General features: G+C 41.8%; 1 protein-coding gene and 2 long non-coding RNA genes across 3 annotated transcripts; 1 reads left to right on the top strand and 2 right to left on the bottom strand.

Moving 5' to 3' along the window:
- Positions 1-451: 451 nt before the first annotated feature.
- LOC112138429 lies at positions 452-2483 on the bottom strand. The gene is made up of 6 exons (XR_002917783.2): positions 2426-2483; positions 1991-2077; positions 1666-1861; positions 1229-1364; positions 1018-1113; positions 452-825 (listed from the first exon to the last, which is right to left on the bottom strand). It is a non-coding gene; the product is annotated as an uncharacterized LOC112138429 (long non-coding RNA).
- Positions 2484-2716: 233 nt separating this feature from the next.
- Positions 2717-14861, top strand: LOC112138430. The gene is made up of 14 exons (XM_024260980.2): positions 2717-3377; positions 3568-3661; positions 4299-4608; positions 4714-4871; positions 4961-5015; positions 5103-5277; positions 12574-12797; positions 13107-13178; positions 13264-13433; positions 13513-13767; positions 13847-13934; positions 14046-14128; positions 14250-14345; positions 14705-14861. Exons 1-14 carry the CDS (start codon positions 2800-2802, stop codon positions 14795-14797), a joined length of 2451 nt encoding a protein of 816 aa, XP_024116748.2. The 5' UTR covers positions 2717-2799; the 3' UTR covers positions 14798-14861.
- Positions 6760-8330, bottom strand: LOC118598404. Its single transcript, XR_004947503.1, has 3 exons — positions 8209-8330; positions 7753-7824; positions 6760-6837 (listed from the first exon to the last, which is right to left on the bottom strand). It is a non-coding gene; the product is annotated as an uncharacterized LOC118598404 (long non-coding RNA).
- Positions 14862-16230: the final 1369 nt, after the last annotated feature.

Below are 16230 nucleotides of genomic sequence, written 5' to 3' on the forward strand. Positions count from 1 at the left end.
ATTTTATTTTTGTATTGTGTAATAAATGTTTTTTTTTTTTTGGTTTGTATGGGAATTGATGTCCTCTTAAGGACTTTTTTAAGGCTGGAATTCCAGAAGACCGTACAGGTATGCATGTACATTTAGCTTTGGTTTTCGGACTGAAGGGGCCTCATAGTTTTGTTAACTTTTAGAGTACTTCCAGTTAGTAAGTACAAGAATAGTAATGTAATAACTAATCCTAATTTTAAGTACACAGTTACTTGTAAATGTGTACTTAAAATACGGATGACACCAATTAAAAAAGTGCAATCATGTATTTCTAGTCTGCAGTTCACTGATATGAATGAAAGTAAACACAGATAAAGATGGGAAACAAAATGATTTTGAAAGAAAGAATACATGAATGTTACTGCCAACATTGGAATATTTTGAACATATGCACATAAAATAAAAAGTGAAGACCTAGAGATTTTTTTTTTAAAGTAAGGATTTTTGTTTGTGTTTAAAAGGTTGCACTCCAGAACGTCTTTTTTTTTTGTACTTTAAGAGTCTTACAGTTGATCCATATTTTGGAGTTAGTTGCCTGTGGTAGTTGACATTGTTGCTGCTCAGGCTCCTGCAAAAGAGAAGTCTTTTCTTATGTTCAAAAGTCTTGAACGTCCAGCTGAGGTTTTGAGGGTTTTTTTTTTTTTCTCCCCAAAATCTCTGAAACTTTTGTTCTTCCAGTATACGTAGTTGTCAGGGTGTGGAAGAGGACAATGTCAATTCCCAATGAGCATTGGAGAAATGATGGTCTTCCAATGTTCTGATGTCCTTTGTCACTGTCTAGGATGCTTGTCAATGCTGTAGGATGTAGTAAAAACAGAAAATGTAGTTTGAATTAGGAAAATGTGTTTGAAAAGGGGGCAAAAACAGTAGAACTCATTCACATATTTCAGAGTGGAAGAAATAGTAGCACTTTTCTCAATCTAGAAGAGTTTGTGACTTAAGTTTTATAGTGAGTTTTGTAACTTTACAAAAAAGACACATTTTTACCTTGAAAACAGAGAAGGATTGGCACAAAGTCAGAGAAGGAACATGTGTTGTAGATGTTCAGTTTGCTTCTGGTCAGCATGCGCAGAAAAGCAGAATCTGTGAAAACATGAAAGATATTTTATCAGATAAGATATGCTTGTAATTATATCAGTCTTTATTGGAGTAAATGAATAAAGAACTGTAAAGATTACAAATGTGAACATTAAAGTACCTTGATCTTTTTAACTCAAGAACTCCTCTCCCAAACACAGAAGCTCCTGCAGCCTGCACTGGTTGGAGCTGCAAAGTGCTGAAGGAGTATTTGCCTTTGCCTGGTATGGTCAAGGATGGGCATGTTGGATTGATAGCTGTACATGATTGAAGAAGAATAAAGATACAAACATAGGAATATGTAACTTACAGAAAGAGTTGGACACATGATGAAATGTACAGAGATGAAATTAGCAATGGAATATTTTGTGAAAGGACATTGTTGCAATTATATAAGCATTTATGTCAAGTTTCAACCTGAGGTGATGTAAATAGAGGGTGAAAGATTTTTTTTCAGATATCATTTTATCAAAGAAGATATACTTGTAATCATGTCAGCATTTATATGAGTTTCATAAGTTAAGACATCTAAAGATTACACAGATAAAATTATATTACCTTGTCCATTTTAGCTGAAGAACTCCTTCCCAAAACACAGAAATTCTGGCTGCCTGCCCTGGTTGGAGCTACAAAGAGCCAAAATAGTATTAGCCTTTGCCTGGCATGGTTAGGGACGGGCATCAGGGAGTAATGGATTAATGGTCTGCAGTCTTGGTGTGGTGGCCAATTATGTTTTTCAGGACATGTTGTAGTCCTAGACACAGATAATACATGCATAGTTGTGAGTTAGGATTCTGTGTAAGACATGGGTGGTTAAATATTATTTTAGGTTAGTCATTGATTGAAAGTCTAGTTTATTTTAAAATGTGATTTATAGTGATACCTGACGACTGGTGTAGATTAGTTTCTCTCAGGTATACAGATACTGCTGAGAGGTTGTAGTCGTCTTCTGCACATGTTGGATTGATAGCTGTACATGATAGTAAAGAAATAGAAATACAAACATTAGAATATGTAACTTACAGAAAGACTTGGAAACAATTTAAAATGTACAGGTATGAAATTAACAATAGCATATTGTATATTATTATGTACATAATATTATATATTGTGAATGTTGGTTTTAAGAATGCTTGTAATATAGTCTAGGAGGTGTAGATTTTATGAAATTGTGTTTTTTAGAGGATGTTTTTTGTGAAATTGTGATTGAACATGTTTTATATACATTGTGTCAACATGTGTTTGGCAGTAGTAGATGTATATATATATATATATATATATATATATATATATATATTTTGACATGAATATTTCTTACCTTTAGTAACTGTTTTTGTGAGTGCACAGGAGGCTGTAAAGTGCTGACGACCCAAAGANCCCTCTGGTGGCCAAAAAGAGGCATGGCAGCCTGAGTCCTGACAGTTACAGCCTTTTATTTTTAAGAAAGTTTATCTCAATACAATTTTAGAAAATAAAGAATTTCTGATGAAAACTATTAATTTTACCATTCTTGTTTTCATAATTAATGTAAAACTGCTAAATTCCACGAACCACACATTTTTTTCCTTAAAAAAATGCCACATGTAAATTTGCGATTAATCGCGAGTTAACTCTGGACAAACTGTGATTAATTGCGATTAAAAAATTTAATCGCCTGACATCTCTAACAAAAATATTTATATTTTGCAGGACATGACTGAAAAGAGCATTGGTGGGCCCTCAGCTGCCCCTGCTGAGGAGGCACCACGCACCTCCACCCCTATTTCTTTTATGTCCCCATCCCCTCCCACTCTGTCACCCGTCCGTGCCCCTTCCCCAGTACCTGCCCTTTCCCCAAACCCTCGAGCTTTGACCCCGCCCTGTCCACCCTATTCCCCTCTTAGCTGCCTATCCTCCGGTTCTTCATCCCCGTTGCCCTGTGGCCAACCCATGGCTTCCTCTCCTGGGTCTGAGTCACCCCCAACGCCTCCGCCTGCATCCCCTCTGGCCTCTCCAGCACCCCCAACAACCCCGCCTGCATCCCCTCCGGCCTCTCCAGGACCCCCAACGCCTCCGCCTGCAGCCCCTCCAGCCACTCCGCCAACCACCACGCCTCCAGCGGAAGCCCCTCCAGCCCCTAAACGCCTCAAATGTGCCCCAGAAAACCCAACTGAACACACGTGCCCACTCTGCCGAATTAGTTACAGAGATATTGGGCAACATTTAAAAAAATCGGAAAGAATTAAAAATCCCAACGAGCTTCTCCTTCTCCAAAAATACGCCCATCTCCAGTAAGTTTTTTGGACTTATTCAGCTTTATGGGGCGGCCGTGGTGCAGTGGTAGGGCGGTCGATTCATGATCAGAAGATTGCGGGTCCGATTGCCGCCTGCCCGCCCATGTGCCAAAGTGTCCTTGGTAACATTGCATTTTTCCATTGCAACATTATTTTTTAAGTGCGCTTCTTGTTTTTGTGCATGCAGTTTTCTGTCAAACCTAGACTGTCCCCTCCCTGGCTGCAAATCCCGCCAGGTCCAGCGCCTGGACAAGCATCTTTCCAAAGTGCACAAAATGCAGGTATGTATTAAATATTATCAATTTTGCTCTTTTTTTTTGACAGGTTTTTTTTAACACCGCAAATATGTTGTCATAGCATGGGAAAATTACGATAAGAAACACATACATTGGCAAATAATTTGGATTCAATTTTGAATCTAAATCATTTGTGGCACATTTATTAGTTCCTACAAACCTGTAGACAAAGTTTATAGTGTTTATCGTGGGTTGATTTGCATTTTTAAACCTCAGTTAAACTTAAGAGTAAAGTATGATGTAATCCTTGCTAGGGTAATTTTACTTTTAGTTTATTTTTTTTAGAACAGTCCGGTGGGATGTACATGGCCGTGATGATACACACACATGATCACAGACAATCAGTCGCACACAGTCAAACGCANATGTAATCCTTGCAAGAGTAATTTTACTTTTAGTTTAGTTTTTTTTGAACAGTCCGGTGGGATGTACATGGCCGTGATGATCACAATAGTTAGCCCTCTCTGTAAAAAAAAAAAGGCCAATATCTAACAGATATGTACCCCAACATCAGGGGAACTGTCATGGTCAGAAAGATTAGGGTTAGGTATCTTTCAAACCCTTGGGCTTGCAATGATCCCAATAGGTAGAATGTGCAAATCCTAATATTTTCATTTTTCAGAATCATTTGGTGGGTCCAAATGTGCTCTTAGCCAAAAGGCTGCATGTGGCCCGGGAGCTGACCTTGCTCCGGGCCACAAATCCGGACCCACCAATGGTTTCCAGCCTGGACCTGGTGGACGAATTAAAAATTCGGGAGGTTGCAGCCAGGGAGGTGAAAAATATTGGCATACAGAGGCTCCAGAGGGAGGAGGCCGACGCGGAGGCCGGTGAGGAGGCTGGCGTGGACGCTGACGGGGACGCTGGCGAGGACGCTGGCGAGGACGCTGGCGAGGTGGCTCCAGCGGTGGTCCCTCCTATCCCAAGTACACGTAGGGGACGCTCAATGAAATTGAAATTATTATATACACTAAGTACTCAGAGGTATGTCTTGGGTATCAGCACAGACAAAAAATAAGCTTTTATCTCACCTGCAGCTCTTCCAATTGGGGGAGACCAAGGGGCCGAACAGTCTGGCCCCAGCCACTCTGACCTGGAGGAGCGACTCCGAGTGGTCACGGGCCTCCTCCAGGAACAGATCCGTAAAACTACTGAGCAGGAGGCCAGACTGAAAGCCGTTTCGCCCCAGGAGAGGGTGAGAATCATAATTTTCCAATCACATCTTGGGATATTATGTATTAATTACAAAAAATGCTAGGGTGACCTATTTTAATTTTTTTTCAGACACAAAAGTTCGAGAGACGGAGGCCCCGGTCGCCCTCCCAGATCCCTGCATATGGTACTGTTCTTACATATTTTGAGGAAAATATATATATCTTTTAACATATGAAGAAGATGTTTGACTAACTTTGTGTTGTCACTACAGAAAAAACCATCGAAGACTACAGGAGGCATATTGAGGGGGCTTCCGCGGGCCGTAAGGACAGGGAAAATGCGCGGCAGCGGGCCTCGCATATAAAGGTCTTCACAGACTTCATGTCTGCCCCGCAGTCCCCAGCGGCAGACATGAAGTATTTCAAGGACATCAAAAAAGTTTCGGAGTGAGTTTACAATTTGGGATGGTTTGACAGACAATCAGTCACACACAGTCACATGCAGCCTAACAAAAAAACATACAACCCCACTCAATCACACACTGTCATGCACACACGATCACACACAGTCACACGCAGTCACATGCAATCAAACAGTCACAGACAATCACATACAATTACACAATCACACAAAATTACAAACAGTCATGTACAATCACACCCAGTCACACACAATCACAAACAACCAGAATCAATCACACAATTTCAAAGACACTCACACACACCCCTACGGGTTTTGGTGGATTGGGAGGACAGTTTTTTCAAACACGTTTGTTGCTACATTATGGGGACACCCCTTTCTGCTGCCTTTCCAAGGACAAGCAGTATCTCAAAAAATCTATTTGTAGCTGGACTTCACATAACCCAGTTAAAAATTTGAAAAAAGTACTTACAACAAGAAATTCTAATGCATGACAAAACTCGACATTACCGGGACACTCCATTAGCCCCGCCTTTGACAAAAAGAGTATTTATGAGGTCCACAGTATTCAAACACACAAACATGTCTAAAACGTGACTACAAAGGACCCAACGACATTGATGGGTCCTCCCACACAAAAGGCTTTTGTTGAACTTGTATACTGTGTGGATTACTGTAATAATTGTTTTTTAAACATAAAAAGTACATTTAAATGCTTAAGACAGTTCTATTTGTGAAATGAAAAGCAAATATAGCAAAAGTATTAAACAAAAGTTAGTTTTATTTGTCAAAAAGGTGACAAGAATATGTAGTTTTAACTGGAAAAACATTCAAGCCTTTAGTGCTTATTTATTATTATTGTTCTTTCTAATGTAAAAGCGCTCAGTAATCTAGCTCGCAAGACAGTGTAGCTTGCTAACTCGCTACGCTGTCCGTAAGGCAGGTTGTTGGAACACAACTCCTTCCCAATGGGCAGCTGGTTAGCATTGGGGAGCCAGCGTTTACTTCCTCTTTGGACCAGGGTCGTTTTATTTTCCTCATGCGTTTCTCTTTTTGCTCAGCATCTAAAAAACATAAAACACAGTTTGCAGTTTGAAACTAGACACCCATTTTAGAAGACTTTTAGGCCCAATCTAAATTCTTCCCTTCTCCCTACCCGTAAATTTAGCACTCCAAACAGAGACTTATGAAAATTAGTGTCTCAAAACTCGGATGTCACCATTAGTCGATAGTCAGCTTGCAATAGCTCAATTCTTCCAGTGCTCTAATATACATAACAGCGGTTGTTTAACTTCAAAAGGGTCATGCTTCAACAAAGCGTATTTTAAAAATAGCGCTTTATGGGACAACCTGCTTTGTCCGTTTATGCTTCCAAAGGACTTTCTATCAAATACAGGCATCCTTTATGGTCAATGTTACCAGGTATCCATGTACCTTAATACTACTCAATATGTGCATACCTCATTGTTTTTTGCAATTGCTAAATTGATATTTAAACTGAAATTTAACTGATTTGTGTCATCTGGAGAGGACTTGGAAGTGGATGGATTCTCTTCTGCAGATGGACTTGGCTTTTCTTTGGATTGCTGAGATGAAAGGATGGAAGCTGAATGAGATTCTATGCTTAAACACTGAGCAAATAGTCCTGTTAAAACCTGGACCTTTCCAGTTGAGTTTTACACAGGACATGTGTGTAAGAACGCTTTATGGGACAACCTCCTTTGTCCTGTTAAAACCTGGACCTGTGCAGTTGAGTATTACACAGGACATNCATGTGTGTAAGAGCGCTTTATGGGACAACCTGCTTTGTCCTGTTTATGCTTCTAAAGGACTTTCTATCAAATACAGGCATCATTTATGATCAGTGTTACCAGGGATCCATGTACCTTAATACTACTCAATATTTGCATACCTAAAGGTTTTTGCAATCAATAGGCCTTTAAAATTTACCTGCGGCGTGTCATCTGGAGAGGACTTGGAAGTGGATGGATTCTCTTCTGCAGATGGACATGACTTGTCTTTGGATTGCTGAGATGAAAGGATAGAAGCTGAATGAGATTCTTTGCTTAAACACTGAGCAAATAGTCCTGTTAAAACCTGGACCTGTCCAGTTGAGTATTACACAGGACATGTGTGTAAGAACGCTTTATGGGACAACCTGCTTTGTCCTGTTAAAACCTGGACCTGTCCAGTCGAGTATTACACAGGACATGTGTGTAAGGGCGTTCATTAGTACAACTTCAATTCCAGTATACTTGTTTAAACACTATGTCCCGCCAATGTCAGAACCTGTCCAGTTGAGTATTACCTGGACATGTGTGTAAGAACGCTTTATGGGACAACCTGCTTTGTCCGTTCATGCTTCTAAAGGACTTTCTATCAAATACAGGCATCATTTATGATCAATGTTACCAGGGATCCATGTACCTTAATACTACTCAATATGTGCATACCGCATTGTTTTTTGCAATTGCTAAATTGATATTTAAACTGAAATTTACCTGAGATGTGTCTTCTGGAGAGGACCTAGATGGATTCTCTTCTGCAGATGGACTTAGCTTTTCTTTGGATTGCTGAGATGAAAGGATGGAAGCTGAATGAGATTCTATGCTTAAACACTGAGCAAATAGTCCTGCTAAAACCTGGACCTGTGCAGTTGAGTATTACACAGGACATGTGTGTAAGAACGTTCATTAGTACAACTTCAATTCCAGTATACTTGATTAAACACTATGTCCCGCTAATGTCAGAACCTGTCCAGTTGAGTATTACACAGGACATGTGTGTAAGAACGCTTTATGGGACAACCTGCTTTGTCCTGTTCATGCTTCTAAAGGACTTTCTATCAAGTACAGGCATCCTTTATAATCAATGTTACCCGGGATCCATGTACCTAAATACTACTCAATATTTACATATCTAAAGGTTTCTGCAAGTGATAGGCATTTAAAATTTACCTGCGGCGTGTCATTCGGAGAGGACCTGGAAGTGGATGGATTCTCTTCTACAGATGGACATGACTTGTCTTTGGATTGCTGAGATGAAAGGATAAAGAGTAAATAATATTCTTTGCACTTAACACTTTTATAAATATACATTTTTTAATATAGTATTATACATAATTTGAAATCAAAACAATAATTTTACAGATACCTTGATTCTCCATTGCCATTCGGAGTCACCATAATTATAGGTGATTTCTTCCCCAGGAGCAATATCCTTGATTTCAAATAAACAGACATGGGGTTCTCCATTCACTCTGGTAATGGTCATTTCGATGTTTGGGCTCACTTCATTATCATTTATTAGTCTTCCAAGTGACCCGTCCTCTCTAGCAGCATCAATACTAAAATATAAAGCAGACAATAAGTTATGCTACATAGGGAAGTTATTGAGCACATCGAGTATTTAAAAGTCTAAATAACATTCCTCCTACAACCTAAAACTTCCATGGAACATTACAAATGTTTAACCTTGTCCCAGGGGTCGGCAACCTGCGGCTTCGGAGCCGCATGCGGCTCTTTAAGCACTGCCTAGTGGATCACTGGCGCTTTTTCAAAACTGTTTGAAAATGATAAAAAATGTTGGAGGGAAATATATATGTATATATATATATATTTATATATATATATATATAAAATATATTTTTTGTTTTAATACTGTTTCTGTAGGAGGACAAACATGACACAAATATCCTTTACGTTTTCCAGTTGTTACGAGATGAGTGTAGGTGCTTCCACGCCGGCTGAGTCAGCGCGCAATCAAGCGCACACCCTCAATGAACAGTCAATGAACACATGCGCACACCAGAATTCCTGGCCCATCCGTCTGGAGCGCACGTGAGTGCACGTTGCTACGCAGGTTTTTAAGTCGGATCGCGAGCTCTGCGTGCAAATCGGCACGCATTGAGCGCTCGCTGAATCTTCAATCCGGTGTAGGTAGCAGATGTGCTCGGCCTGTCAGATCGGCTCGGGGGCTTGTGTGATGACGTCACAGAACTGTAACAAACGAGTTTGCTAATTTGCAGTTTTCTGTACTAAAACTTATGTTTACAATACAGTTTATTTTTTTAAAAAGAAAAGAAAAAGTGTTGAGATCTGATCGGGCTATTATTTATTTTGGCATTGACAGCTCCTTCACTAACGTCTGCTCTCCTCAGTGTTTGTGTAACGGAGCAGAACGTGAGCGCTGCATATTCTAGCGGGACTTCATCCGGTCCGTGCGACCAGAAAGAAGTTCAACATTGGCAGGATGTATTTAGAAAAAAAATATGTGCGAATAACTACTTTTTTTTTCTTAAGTGTGACCAACAACAAGCTAGCATGCTACTCGCTAGCACCCACTTTAGCTCAAACTTCATCCTTCCCAGCCTGATTTCTCTCTATTAAAATAACGATCATTATCCTGTGATGATTCCTCTCGATCGGATTATTTCGTTGTCAAGGTTTTTGCGGCTGATTGCAAATATTCCTTCTCCTTTTGTGATTCTTAACGTATTTGTTCGGACCTCCACGGTTTTTTACTCGGGAAGAATCCGTGCATTGTTATGGCGGAAGTGTCTGTCTTATTCCCCGTGTCACGTGACAGTGGTCTAATGGTCTGGACCAATCACAATCTTACACGTCATCTATGCGCAAGCCCCCGAACCGATCTGACAGGTCGAGCACATCTGCTACCTACACCGGTTCAAGATTTCCACGCACAGTCGCAGCAGCGCAGAGCTATGACCAATCAAGGAGCCGGATTTGGGAGCTGCTTGTGGGCGGAGTCTGTTTCAAAGCACAGAAGTGCCAAACGTGATCACGAAAGAGAAATGAATCATTACGGTTTGTGTCCGGTCAGGTTAATATGACATCAAGATGAACATTTAAAAGGACAGAGTTGTGAAAACAGAAAGTTTGGGGGATTTTCACAGCTTTTACTATTTGCTCTGAGGTTCTTCCTGTTGTAGATGGCAGAGGAGCGCTAATGAACAGTAAAAATACAATAGAAGAACAATCTCCTCCCCGCCACGCACCGCACGCGGCCGATGTGTGAGCACCTGCCCACCGGCTGTGTGCGGTGCGTTCAAGAACGCGGTCTACGCCGGCTTCTGAATGCACGCTCAGCAGGTGGTATCCACACCGGAGCAGCGCGGTCACGCACACAGTGGCGGGGAGGAGATTCTTCTTCTATTCTTCTTCTACTGTTCATTAGCGCTCATCTGCCACCTACAACAGGAAGAACCTCGGAGTAAAAAGTAAAAGCGGTGGAAATCCCCCAAATCTTTCTGAAGACTTTTGTTTTCACAACTCTGTCCTTTTAAATGTCTGACTTATAAACCTGGGTACCAAGTGCGTTCATCCTCCCTCCAGACTTAGAGGCCAGGAATTTTGGTGTGCGCGCGTTTATATTGACTCTTCATTCAAAGTGTGCACTTGATTAGGCGCCGACGCGGCCAGTGCGCCTTAAAGGTGCACGTTACATGCACGTTACATTTTTGTGATTTTTTTCAAATCAGTAACTCACCTTTAAATGATTCAATGTATCTAATATCAAATCCTGCCTTATCTTCACCCAAGGAGCAATAATACAAAGCATCTTGTCTGGGATTTCTTTTAGCCCTCTGTGACCGCTGTGCTGCCATCTCCTGCAAAGACCGCGTGTTAATGGCTTAAGCGACCACTTTTGGGACAAGAGTCACCGTGAGCCACTTTTATTTAAGCCATGTCTAAAAGCACCACAAAGTCCTGTAAGGACAAACCTGCGATAATGGTTGCTATGTTAATATTAGCTTGTCAACAAGAACCTCAGTATTTATCTAAAACCCCAGTCATACAGATGAACACAGCAAAACCACACTATTTAAAGAGCACTTAATGCATTTAATGGTTTTAAAAGGTACACATTAAACCAAAGCCATTCGGTAACACCACAAAACGAAAGTCAATGCAAGATGTAAGCAGAGGTCCTGCAGCGCAATGAAAAGTGGACGAGCTTCGAAAGAGAGGCGGCGAAAGTCCGCGAATGTGAAAAGCAACAAACAATACTTAAAAGGATGGTTCTTACCTGGACGAGAATCAGGTGAAATGTTTTCCATTAATTCCTTATCGCTAGAAAATCTGGCTGCAGAAAAAATTATTTCGCTCGAGGATCATTAGCCGAAAGTTCTGGATCAGATCAGGTGAGGCGTACATGTGCGTACCAACCAGCGCAAACGTGCAGAACCGCCCCCTACTATTGTGGAATGTGAATCTATAGGGAACCATTAGGTCTCCCAGAAGTCTACTAGTTTCATTTCATAGTTTCTAGTTTCATTTCTCAGTATTCCAGTTGACAGTCACCATACATGAATAAGAAGGACAGTGTAAGAATTACCAGGACATTACTCATTAATATTCACACATGTGTGAATATTAATGAGGTCCTGCTATACCACATTCATCCACTAGGGGCGTAGTGAGTCATACACACGTGACACAAAAAACGGGTATATATGTACTAAGAGGTCTTTTTTATTTTTTGATTTTTTTTTGTTCTATAGGGTTAGTAGACCAATAGGAACACTTCTACAGTCTTAGATTTTTTTCAGAATTAGGAGGACACTGGCCCTGTCCTACTAATTCAAAATGTCCTTCCAGTGTTGCGTGTATTCTGATCAATTGTCCCGCTAATGCAGGTTTACAAACGCACGATCACACACAGTCACACAGTCACACCCACTCACATACAGTCAAACAGGCTCAGACAATCACATATAGTCAAACACAGTCAAGTACAATCAAACACAGCCACAGACAATAACGCACAATTACCCACAGTTAATGTCACACACAATCACGGACAGCCACACAGTCACACTTAGTTTCACACAAACACACACAACCACACACCATCACACAATGTCACAAACGATCACAGACAGTCGCACACAGTCAAACGCAGCCACACAATCACACATAGTCAAACACAGTCACAGATTGTCACACACAATAACACACAAGCAGATAAAGTCACACAGTCGCAGTCACACACAGTCACAAACAGCAACAAAAAAGTCATGCACATTGACATGCAGTCTCACACAACCAGACTTAATCACACAATGTCATACACACTCACACAGGCTCACACGCAATCGCACACAGTCAAACACAGTCACATACAATCAAAGTTTGCATCAATTGAATTGATTTGGTAAAGTTGCAACCATTTGTATGAACTGCAGACATTTGCGCACTGTGACTGTGTGTAATTATGTCTGTGTGTAATTGTCTTTGACTGTGTTTATGTGAGCTAAACTTCACAGGGACTAACTTTTTTTTTTTTTTTTTTCAACCAAGATTTGTGCGTCACCTGCAGAGCAGGGCGTACAAGCCTACTACCATAAAGGCCTACCTGACTGACGTGGTGGGGTACATAAAATATGTTTCCATCGTGGCCCCCCCGTCAGTCAGGATAAGCAGCAAGGACCTGGACAGGCTACTCCTGGAGCTCCGGGCACGAATCAGGGAAATTGGCCGAGAGGTGGCCAACCAGCAGCTGCTGGTGAGACGCCAGAAATCAGGTTAGTGATCTTAAGCTGCACATTGGGCTTTTGAAACAAGAACATCAGTGAAATATCTCAACTCTTCCGCTATCTTTGGGCTCCAAATGAATCCAACCATATATCGATGTGTGATTCCTTGCATTACAAATTTGTAGAGTTGGACAGGGTGCCATAGACGTTCAAAGATACAAAAAAAAAAGTTCAGCACACTGTCTTGTGGGGTCTGAGTGACACCACTTTTAATGTAAACAAGCAAAGGAGAGCAGAAGGGTTTTAAACAATGTCAAAAATGATATTCAATATTTTTTTATTTTTTTTTTTTTTTAGCTAAACTTATCCCCAGCCGCCTGCACTCCAGGTTTATCAAGGAGGCCCCGGACCTCATTGAAAGCACACTTGGTAAGTATCATTAGATAGTAAGATTTGCCGAAGCAGCAAGCGATTGGGATACAACGGAAAAATGTGCTTCTTATTTGCTCTTAAGATGCCCTGGAGGAACACCCCCTACATCGCGACACAGTAGCCAGATACTTTGGCCTAGTATCTGGCTACCTGATCACCACCACCGGCCACCGAAAAGGGGTCCTGGTTAACCTGACGGTCAAAGCAGTCAGGGAGGCCAAGGGGCACGGGCTGGGCGGCAGGCTGGTCCACGTAAGTTACTTAATATTTTATAAAAAAAAAAAATAACAAAACACAAGAGTTGTTTCTTTATTTGTTCATTTCGTTACAGATCTCGGATCACAAAACACGCCGCAAATTTAGTCCAGCCACCCTTGCTCTGACTGAGCAAGAGCATGGGTGGCTGGACCGCTATTTGCGCCAGAGACACCGTGTGGATGGTGGCCTCAAGGCCACCACTTTTTTCCATACGTGGTCGGAGCAACCCCATGTGAAGCTCCCAGACCTTTTTAAAACGGTCTGGGAGAGCATGGGGCTTGGGGTTACCCCGACCTTCAACCTGCTGCGATCCTCCGTGGCCACATATGTAAGTTATATCATTTTGTTTATCAGATTGTCCAAGTAAAAATTGTACATATGTTCAGTACTTTTGTTTTCTCTATTAGACCAAAAGGGAGCTGGGCCGTAGGGCATATGAGCGTGTGGCCGCGCTCATGTGCCACGACCCAACCACGGCCATGAGGTTTTACCATGGTAATTGACACAACATTTATTACAAGCCCATTTGTGATACAGGCATCCACACTCGCATTATCACAGGTAATGCAACTTTTCTGGTTCTGATTGGAACTCTTCTACCCTCAGCGGAGGACCCAGCAGAGGAGATCCACAGTGGCCGTCAGATGGCCATCAGTGCAATAAACAGCCAGGCACTGAAGGCTAAAAAAGTGAGTGAAGTAATAGTACATTCTCCAGAAAATTATCAAGTGGAAAAAACTGTAGGGCACAAATCTTCCCCCGGAAATTCATGTGATCCCTATTAAAAGCATTTCTCTATGGATGCCACAGGCAGCTGATGTCTCAGATGACCCCCCCAAACGGAGATTGAGACAAAAAAAACCCAAAAGCAAACCAGTGGCTGAAGAAAGCTCGGAGGAGCCAGAGGTAATTGATTATGAGATGGTCTATTGTGGGCAGCTGTGGTGCAGATGTGGTGCAGTGGTAGAGTGGTCCACTCATGATTGGAAGATTGCAAATTTGATTTCCGCCTTGCCTGCCCATGTGTGGCAGTGTCCTTTGGGCAAGCTCCTGAACCCCAAATTGCTTCTGGTAGAAGGTTAGCGCCAGTGTTTGGCAGCAGAGCCACCACCAGTGTGTGAATGTGTGTGTGAATGGGTGACTGGGACTGCGAAGCGCTTTGGGCCTTTGCAGAAAGGTGAAAAGCATTAATTTTATTGTAAATTTAATTAATTATCAACTTGGGGTTTGACGCTAACTCCATTTTGTGATGTTTTGTTTTTAAGCTTATCTCCAGCGCCTCGTCCGCAGACTGGGAGCCCACAAATGAGGGCTCTCAGGAGGACGACTACTCCTCTCTCTACCCTTTCCTGTCATAGTTCCAACATTCAAAGTCCCAACTCTCAGTCCAACACTAGTGACTTTCCTCTTCTCTCTCTCCCTACAAACCCGCCTTCCTCCTCTCCTTCTTCCACCAACAGTAGTCCAATTTCCACCGGCACCCTGTCGGTGAACAGCACCGATGGCGGTCGTTGTTAACCCGGGCCTCGACCATTCCGGTATGGATTTCGTAGGTCTCATTTGCATATTTGATTTGGCAAGATTTTACGTCGGATGCCCTTCCTGACACAACCCTTTGTATTTATCCGGGCTTGGGACCGGCACAATGAGACCCTGGCTTGGGCCCCCTCGTGGCTACATTAAAAAAAAAACTAGAAAATTATGAAAATGATAAATCACAGTGAGGTAATAGTATAGGTGGATTTAATGTGTGCTGGTGCTAAACCAATATTTTTTTTTTGGGGGGGGGTCTCTAAAGTGTGAAACAGGTGCTTCAAAGAAATAAAAAAATGTAAATAAACATTTTTTCCTTAAACATATATAAATGAAAAAGCAGTGTCACAGGATGAAGAGTTTGGATAATGTTCCTCTTGACATTGAAATCTGATCAGTGTTTGAAGGGAAAGAATATTTGTTTCATTAGTAGATTTATTATTATTCCTCTAAATTTCCAGACTTTCTCCAAACTATCTGTACCTCAGTCCGAACTATCTCTAAACTCACCAATCATATTTCTCCATCAAACACCCGCATCATGAATGGAGCCTGCAGGATTCATGACGGCGTCAAAACTCGCGAGGAGCCTCTGCGTACCGAAAAACTCCTCCTCTCTCCTCTGTGGTGGCACCTGCCGTGAAGCTTCAATACAGAACGTCTCATCACTAAATTAAACTGGGGGTTTACACCCATAAGACGTCTATAATTACCGGTATTCTAAATAAATATAAAGATGAATCTTTTGCAGATATTGCCCATCCATTGTTTTTTTTTTTTTTAAGAATGTAACTCCAACAATGAATTAAGGACCAGTGTGCATAATGATCGCACTTTTGTAACACTGAGATATTATGAGTGATTATTGTTTATGAAACAATGTTTTTTTTTATTATTATTATTTAAACAACAGTTTCCCCTAAATCTCTCGTGTCTCACTGAATGGAGCCTGAAGGATTCATGCCGCTGTCGAGACTCGCGACACAACCTGAACCACGTCATGAATTAGTCATGTGGTACAGCCGGGCAGCAAAGGTTCGGACGTCATTGTTCTCAACTCCTCCCCTTGATGAAGCAAGCCTCGATACGCGCTTCACGGAAGCTACTCCTACATTACTTGACACTCACTGACTGAACCCATCCATTTCTTGACCGCTTCGTCCCTTTTGGGGTCGCGGGGGTGCCGGAGCCTAACCCGGCTACTGAAGGGCGAAGGCGGGGTTCACCCTGGACAGGTCGCCAGTCTGTCGCAGGGCCT

The sequence above is a fragment of the Oryzias melastigma genome, unplaced genomic scaffold (genome assembly GCF_002922805.2).
Source record: "Oryzias melastigma strain HK-1 unplaced genomic scaffold, ASM292280v2 sc00453, whole genome shotgun sequence".
Classification (NCBI taxonomy): domain Eukaryota; kingdom Metazoa; phylum Chordata; class Actinopteri; order Beloniformes; family Adrianichthyidae; genus Oryzias; species Oryzias melastigma.

Excerpts from the sequence above, each read along its gene's own strand:
- LOC112138430 (XM_024260980.2), top strand. The coding sequence starts at position 2,800 with ATGACTGAAAAGAGCATTGGTGGGCCCTCAGCTGCCCCTGCTGAGGAG. Across the intron at positions 3,378-3,567 it reads CAAAAATACGCCCATCTCCA|TTTTCTGTCAAACCTAGACT; the intron begins GTAAGTTTTTTG and ends TTGTGCATGCAG. Across the intron at positions 13,179-13,263 it reads CCTCATTGAAAGCACACTTG|ATGCCCTGGAGGAACACCCC; the intron begins GTAAGTATCATT and ends TTTGCTCTTAAG.